This window comes from Panicum virgatum, chromosome 2K, assembly GCF_016808335.1.
Source record: "Panicum virgatum strain AP13 chromosome 2K, P.virgatum_v5, whole genome shotgun sequence".
NCBI classification, from domain to species: domain Eukaryota; kingdom Viridiplantae; phylum Streptophyta; class Magnoliopsida; order Poales; family Poaceae; genus Panicum; species Panicum virgatum.
Genome location: NC_053137.1, coordinates 62,050,657 through 62,058,621, shown reverse-complemented (window position 1 = coordinate 62,058,621; position 7,965 = coordinate 62,050,657). Strand labels below are relative to the sequence as shown.

Genomic DNA, 7,965 nt, shown 5'->3' with positions numbered 1-7,965 from the left:
TTTTTTTCTCATACCAAATCAGCAACAGCCACTAGCACCAGCCAGCCAGTAATGCTTTTCTCTCACAATAAATCAACACCAGCCACCGCTACAGCCAGCCAAACAAAATAATATTTTTAGCATGATCTCCAACGGGGTCCAGCTTGGTTGGGTGGATTGGCAAGGCTACAGCCTTTCCGGATCCACGCCGCAGCTGGGGCTTCCTGTCCAAGCATGCATGCATCTGACACGGACCACGTGTTCTCTCCATGGCGCCCGCCACACGAACTCAACTTTGAACTGAACTGACCGTCGTCTACTCGTCTGGATCACGGTGATGGCGCCCGTGAAGCCTGTAGTAGCAGCAGGCAATCAGGAATGAGTTCTCGAAAGAAGGTCATGGCGGCTCGTTGCGTACTTCGTTCCGGTCTTGGAAATACGTAGCACAAACGCATTCTAAGATTGAACAAAACGCAACAGATCGGTTCAGATTTTTTTTTTTCTTTTTGTAAGCTATTGACTGACTATGCCCATGTCCCAACTCACTGGCAAAACGATTGAGGCTTGTTCACGTTACTTCATTCGAGGGGTATTTTGGTAAAGGAGAATCTTTTGCTTTTGCTTTTGTATTGTCAGACACATTTGCAAACTCAGACATGCAAAGCAATGCAGCATGAAGCTAAAAATTGGGGTTGCTAAAATTTCGTCTAGGATGGATGCACGTAACGTACGCTCCGACTCGATCGGCAAGATAAACTCCAGCCCGCACGGCCTCAACTCGGGGGCACACGCGTCTAGGCTCCTCGAAAGCGGAGGCCGCCATCGACCGGGAAACGATTGGCACAAACCCGTCCCCATTCAGAGCCCGAGCGCACGCATCTGATCAAGTTCAGACAAGTCGAGCGACCGAGCGTGCCGCCTTTCGCGTGTGCGCCGTCGAAACGGGAAGGCGCCCGTGAACGTGACGAGCGGATCCAACATGGTGCCCGCGCCGCCATGGATCTGTGCCCAGCTGCTCCGTGACGCCCGCCCCGGGTGTGGAATGAAACGGCAGCCGGCAACAGAATGGCTTTCTGGTTTGGTTCAAGGGACTTCAGTCCCTGGAACTTTTTAATATTTAGAAGTATTAAATAAAATTTAATTATAAAACTAACTGTAGAATCCTGGGGCTAAATTGCGAGACGAATCTAATGATGTATATTAATCTATGATTAGCGGATGGTTACTGTAGCATCACTGTATCAAATTATGAATTAATTAGGCTCATTAGATTCATCTCGCGAAAAAGCACTCAGCTGTCAAAAAACATTTACAAACAGATTTTATTTAATACTATAAAATAGTAAAATTCTTTTTGATGTGATAGGGACTTCTGAAAAAAATTTGGTTCCAAACAGGGCCAGCCTGGTAGCGTTTGGTTTTCTTTTGTACCAGTGAGGCAGTGGCTAGATATTTTGCTGCACTTCCTGTGGTCAGGAATTGTTGGATCTTTTGAGGATCTGAGACGATGGTACTTTGGATGATAGATTCTTAGTACCAATATACCCAAATATATTTTCAGACAGCGATACAACGTTGCAATTTTCTGTGAGACTTTCTTGTACTCACCTTTTTCGATGAAAAAAAAGGGGGAAGAGAATCTTCCGCCACTCCATCCCTATCCTGGCACGTGTGGGCACCTACCAACGAACCCCCCCCCTCGGTTCCAATTAAAGCCTCCAGCCAACATTTAGTGGCTTCGTCAGTAACGATGCCTTTGGCGATCTCTTCATCTCTGATCCTCTAACCCTGAGTGGTTCAGTGTTTGCCACACAGATTAGGCCACGATCGTCACGTCGGACCAACAAGACACTGTAGCCCGGTACGACCGGGCCAGGGCCTCGACACGTTCACCCCATCCTTTCCCGTTTCCGAAAGGAACCTGACACGTTCAAGCTGCAATGTGCAAACCCCATCCTGTGCTGCTGGGTCCCGGCTCCACAGCGACCACAACCTGTGGCGTGAAGAACTCATGGCATACGGATATGGTACGGTATCGCCGCCACCTGCTGCAGATTCTTTTTTTTGTTTGAAAATTACCTGCTTCGAATTCTCCGAGCACATGCTGAAGGGATCGAGGAAAATGACCTCTGAATTCCGATGAACACATGGTTAGCAGTTTATTTGTCGCCGACGGGGAGATACAGACGTCTGATGAAAAGAATACCACTGCTGGAGTGCTGGGCGTTGGCCTCGGCATACTGCTGAGCAGCAGGGTCTCCCCAGCTCGTTACTGTTGCGTGACAAAGCCCCAGCTGATAACAACAGCAGTGAAAGAGATTACAGGGGCACACGGAGAGAGAGAGGATCCCCACAAGCTTTTGACTGCGGCAGGCAGAACAGGTTACAGGTACACGAGGCAAAGTAATCAAGCAGGGATTTTTTTTTTGGACACCAAGTACACGATAAATTTTCCAAAAGTACCAAGGCTGCTGAACAAGTTGCTGGCCGGCAGGTTAGGTAATTAGGAAACCATGCCGACTTAGCAGCAGCAGCAGCAGCAAACAGTAAAAACACCTTTCACATGTCAGCGTCGCTGTCCTAATCTCGGATCTTTCCAAAAACAGTACTGGATTAGTAGCACCGAAGATCTCGGTAATAAAGGCCACTACTTACCCTGTTACCTGGTCACATCTTGAAAGCAACGGGCACCGCATCAAATGTCAGGTTCCATCTTGCCGGGATCGAATTTTGGCTATAATAACAGCTTCAATTCGAGTTTTCTTTTTCAGACAGAATTGCAGGATTGGGAGAAGCATCGAGCTATGTACAGAGTTTCTAGCTCTACCACCAACACAGCTGCGACTGAAACTGAAAGAATGAGCGAGCCAAGGCACGAAACCCCCAAGGTTACATGAAAACGAAAACCTCACAGGATCGTGCGGCCGTTGGTCTTCCTGTTGGCGTCCTCCCATGGCGCCGGCACCTGTGCCGAAGACCCCATGTCCAGCTCTCCTCCAACCATCAATGCCGGGAGGCCACCGTTGGCCGTGGAGCCGCCCATGGTCCCTCCGATGCCCAGCCCAAGGAAGTCCAGCGTAGCAGGCTTGGGACCGAACAGTGGTGATGGCCCCATCATCAGGTCCGGCAACCCTGAATTTCCACTTTCGTATGCGAGACCAAGGCCTAGACCCCCAGATAGCATTGCCCTGGACTCCCTCTCCATTTGCTGACTACTCCATTGGTGCCGCTCCATCAACTCCATTTGCTGACTGCTCCTGTGGTGCGGCCACCGTTGCGTGCTGGACTCCATCTGCATTTGCTGATTACTCAGCTCCATTTGCTGATTGCTCCTGTGGTTCGGCCACCGTTGCGTGCTGTACTCCATCTGCATTTGCTGATTACTCCGGTGGCGCTCCATGTCCATTTGTTGATCACTCCGGTGGTGGTGCCACCGTCGCGAACGCGACTCCATCTCCCTTTGTTGATTGTTCCGGTGTCGCTCCATCTCCATTTGCTGAGTACTCCGGTGGTGCCAAGGTTGCGAACTAGACTCCATCTCCCTCTGCTGATGATTCCGATGGCGCTCCATCTCCATATGCTGATTACTACGGTGGTGCCACGGTAGCGTGCTGTTTTCAGTAAACCTTCCTTGAGGTGGCTGCTTCGATGGAGGCGATGATGTGGAGGAAGAGGCAAGCCCAAATTCCTTCAGGAAGGATGAGCTTGATTGCGAAGCTCCAACTTCGGCTGCCTTCTGCAGGAGCGCAGTCGCGGACATGTGAGGGGCCGGAGGTGCAGCAAAAGTGCCTGGATTGCTTGCGCTTGTCTGTGGGAACAGAGAGGAGGGCGCACCGATCGCAAGGCAAAGGAAGGTGGGATCAACACCGATGAGATCACGCAGAGATCTGCTCTGGGAAGTGGTGCTTGTTGTGGCTGAGGTAAACAGACCGGCAAAAGTGTTGGTTGCTGTAGATGGCACGATAGAATTGGAAACACTGCCACCGGCACCACAGGTGGTGCTGCTCCCATCGGTACCAATGGCCTCTGAGGGTGATGGGAGGAAGCAAGGAAGCATTGGAGTGTCCTTGTCCAGCAGATTGGAGACCTCAAGTTCAGCTTCCTTGAATTGATCAGCTTCCTGGAAGCATGTGTCTTCATCTTGATCAGCTTCATCCTCCAATTTGGCAGCCACAGTTGTCTCAGGAACCACCTCTGGCTCTATAACATGATAAACCAAACAAGGAAGAGCAAGTCAGTTATCGCTATTGAGCTAATTGACCAAATGGCCAACCAAATTGGGGAAAAAGCCAAGACGCATGCATTGCTTTCTTATTACGGCCATGAGATCCACTTAAAGAGCAAGAACTTGCCATAAATTTCATCAAGTCTATGTATGGGCAATAAGACAAGCACACGAACAAGATGCAGAAGGAGCATACCATCCACATTTGGCACCACTGCCACAACTGGTCGCTGCTCCAGTGGAAATGGAAGTGGCGAGGGAAAGAGCTGTGGCTCCTTTGGCAATGGAGGTGGGGACGGACGGTGTGGCGGCTCCTTTGGCAATGGAGGTGGGGACGGACGGCGCAGCGGCTCCTTTGGCAATGGAGGTGGAGACGGACGGCGCGGTGGCTCCTGTGGCAATGGAGGTGGTGACGGAATGCGCTGCGGCGCTTCCGGCACCGGTGCCTCCACACGCTGAGGCTGCTCCGCCTCGGCCACTGCAGAGTCCTCGTTCTCCTCTTCCTCCTGCCCCTTCTCCTTGTCCTTGTCCACATTCTCCTCAGCCTCCAAATCAGGCGGCCGAGGCGATGGCGGCGCCGGTGGCGCCAGCGCCCTGCCGGCCTCCTCCACGAGGGCGCCGCAGAAGGCGCGGTGCGTCACGAAACTGTCCCGTCTGAACCAAGCAATCACGCCATCCGATGAATGAAACAAGAAAAAAAACGCAAGCTTTTCCCAAATCGGGCTGCGGGAGAGGAGGAAGAAGCAGCAAGCAATCACGCACCTGGTGAAGAGCGTGCCGCAGTCGCAGCGGTACTCGCGGGTGCCGCAGGTCTTGGCGTGCGCCTTGAGGTCTGCCTGGACGGCGTAGCGCTTGCCGCAGCGCGGGCAGGCCCAGCGCTTTTCCCCGTGCTTGCGGCAGAAGTGCTTCTTGATCCCGGTGAGGTCGCCGAGCGCGCGGGCCGGGGAGTGGTGCACGCAGCCGGGCTCGGGGCACACGTAGACCCGGCGGCGCGGCGGCGCGGCGCCGGGCCCGCGCTGGCGCAGGCGCCAGGGCAGGTTGTGCCCCCTCCGGTGCAGCTGCAGGTTCTGGTCCCGCTGGAAGCCCTTCCCGCACACCTCGCAGACGAAGCGGTTCGTCGCCAGCAGCGTCCCCGGCGAGAGCGCGATCACCTCGGCGTCCGGATCTGCGGCGGCGGGCAGGGCGCAGGGCGAGCGAGCGAGCGAGCAAACAAACCGTTGAGAGCACAGCACGCGGTGGGGGGCCGGAAACGGAGGCAGCAGTAGTACTAGTACGCACACCAACCCCGAAGCAACCCGCGAGGGGGAGGGGTGCGCTCGCTCACCTGGCGTCCCGGGGAGGTTCCGCTTCTTCTTGACCGGCGCCGGCGCGGCCTCAGCCAGGGGGAGCGCCGCCTCCGGCGCCGGCGCCGCCTGCTCGGGCCCCGGCTCCGGCGCCGTCGGGTGCGGCGTCATCGCTGCCGCTCGTCGATCCGTGGCCCCGGCTCCCGCCCGGCCCCTCACTGAATCCCAGCACTCGCGCCGGCTCCGGCCCGGGAAGCGCGCGGTGGACGGGGATTTTCTTTTCTCGCTCTTCTTTTTCCCCCCTCTTCTTCCACCCCCGGCCCTCGCGTTCGCGTCTCTCCTTTCTCACTCTCTATCTCTTTTGGCGATTATTTTTGCGGCTTGCTTTTCTATTGGGGAGGGAGAGGGGAGAGAGGGCGTGGGAGTCAGAAGCGAGGGGGCGGGGGGTGCATCGGGATGGGACGAGACGACAGCCCCAGCGGGGGCGTGTGGGGCGGGCGCTGGAGCTTGTACGCGCACTCGCAGAGCCGCCGCAGCCAGCCAACCCAGCAGCCTCTCATCCCGTCGCGTCGCACGCCACCGAGCCGAGCCAGGCCAAACCAGGCCGAGGCCAGCGCCGATCCGGCACGTTGGCCTCCGCCTCTCCCTCCCATCCACCGCGCGCCCCCCACCACCCTCACGGCGGCCGTCCTCCCGCGACGCGAGGCGTGGCGCACGTGGTCGCCACCGCCTGCGTTTCTGCTGGCTGCCCTTGGCCTGGGCCGCTTGCCTGCGGTCAGGAGCGGGACTCGCCGCACGCGGCCGCCACGCCCCCTCCGCCGACGCCGTTTGGCTCCGGCGCCGGTAGCGGCGGCTCCGGCCGGCCACACCCCTCCCCGACCAGCGATCGGCCCCCGCGGCGATCAGCGAAGAAAGGAAGGAACGCGAGATGGGATCGTCAGCCGCGGCATCAGTGCTCGGCAAGCGAACCAACCAGGCTGGGGCTGGCCTGGCTGACTTGTCGTGCGGGCCTGCCGCGCCCGCGCGGGGTGGTTGACCGACGGGCGGGGGGCGCAGGCGCGGAGCAGCAGCAGCCAGCAGATCGTCTCGTGAACCGACCGCCAGCGCTCGCCGCGTCGGGTTGCGTTGCGATCGCGTGGCATTGCTTGTGGGGCGATCCATGCGTTGTCGTCGCCGCAATGGGAAGGATCCCTGTTCCGTTATATCCTCTTCTCCTACGTGCGCTTTTTATTATATATAGTATATTTGTGTATATGTATCTATGTATGTATTTATGTATATATTATATATAGTATAAGTAAAGTAGTGTGCCGTATTTGGGTGGTTATTTTACCGTGGTGGTGCCGTGAGAATCTCTCCGTTTTTAGCCGCCGTCGCAAGGCAGAGCGGAGACTTGGTTGCCTACCTCTTGCATTACATTGCATCTTGGGATCTGGCACCGTCACCGTGCACGGAAGGGGAAGCCCGGAAGGGGAGTGAGTGATGGTAAAGCAAAACCTGGGATGAGGAGATGGTGTGGGGGTTTTCTGGCCGCTTCTTTTGCCACTTTTTTACTACTTTTTGAAGACGGCAAATGCAGGGTGGTTCCGACATGGTTAGGGCCGGGAATTTGATGTGCTTCTTCCTGGAGTAGCTAGGGTACACTACACAAGGGCTTTTGGTCTGCGTTTTTTTTTTCTAATAAAACTATTGCATGTCGATTTTATTTGCCAATCTTCGGTGCTTCTAGAACTGAATTGCGCTTCTTTTTGCTGATCTAATCATTCGAGACTTTGGAAATTTACCGTGAAACCATAGACCCGCAGTAACTTGAATTGGACAACCGCAGCCAACAAACAGAGAGTTTTTTATAGAAAAAAAATCAACTTCCGTTAAAAAGGTAACATGGCGCCTACATTGGGCAGAGCGTTGCACCCTGTCTTGTTGTCTTGTAGAAGAAGCTGTTGACGCGCAGTATAAATCTAGACATTTCCTACATTTAAAACCGTACCCTACTTTTTGCTGCCTTTTGCTCCTTTCGCAAATGGCTAGTATGCTAGCAGTTCAAAACTAGTATAAGCTTCTCCCGTCTCCTTTTCACCACGCTTAATTTCTTTCCTATACCACTCTAGCTAGCCGGTGGACGACAAGTGGTGCATTGTGACAAAACAAAGTGCATAAACGCCCACACGCCCACGCACCATTCACACTCCTTTACCATTTCAAATCGCAACCAACCTTGAAGTGAAGGCTTCCATTTTTTGCCATTTCTTTATTGGGATATCATTCATGGACGCAGTACCGGCGCCGCGAATTACATCCAGCAAAGAAAACAAAAGCGAACCAGCTGTAAAAGGTCGCTGGCTGGTAGCTCCTCCTCCGTCCATCCGGTCCATGCAGACGCAGTGGCATGGCAGAGTCTCCAGTCTAGTGCGTGGTTGGATGGTCGGTCTCCGTTTCGCCCCCGTTCCAGCTCTCACACTCACGCACACTGTCTGA

At 54.9% G+C, this 7,965-nt stretch overlaps 1 protein-coding gene across 1 annotated transcript; it reads right to left on the bottom strand.

The window, feature by feature from the left end:
- Positions 1 to 2,383: 2,383 nt before the first annotated feature.
- Positions 2,384 to 5,917, bottom strand: LOC120692835 (bromodomain-containing protein 4-like). The gene is made up of 4 exons (XM_039976235.1): positions 5,529 to 5,917; positions 4,967 to 5,369; positions 4,401 to 4,858; positions 2,384 to 4,179 (listed from the first exon to the last, which is right to left on the bottom strand). The coding sequence occupies exons 1-4, from the start codon at positions 5,656 to 5,658 to the stop codon at positions 2,888 to 2,890; spliced, it is 2,283 nt and encodes a 760-aa protein (XP_039832169.1). The 5' UTR covers positions 5,659 to 5,917; the 3' UTR covers positions 2,384 to 2,887.
- Between the last annotated feature and the right edge of the window lie 2,048 nt (positions 5,918 to 7,965).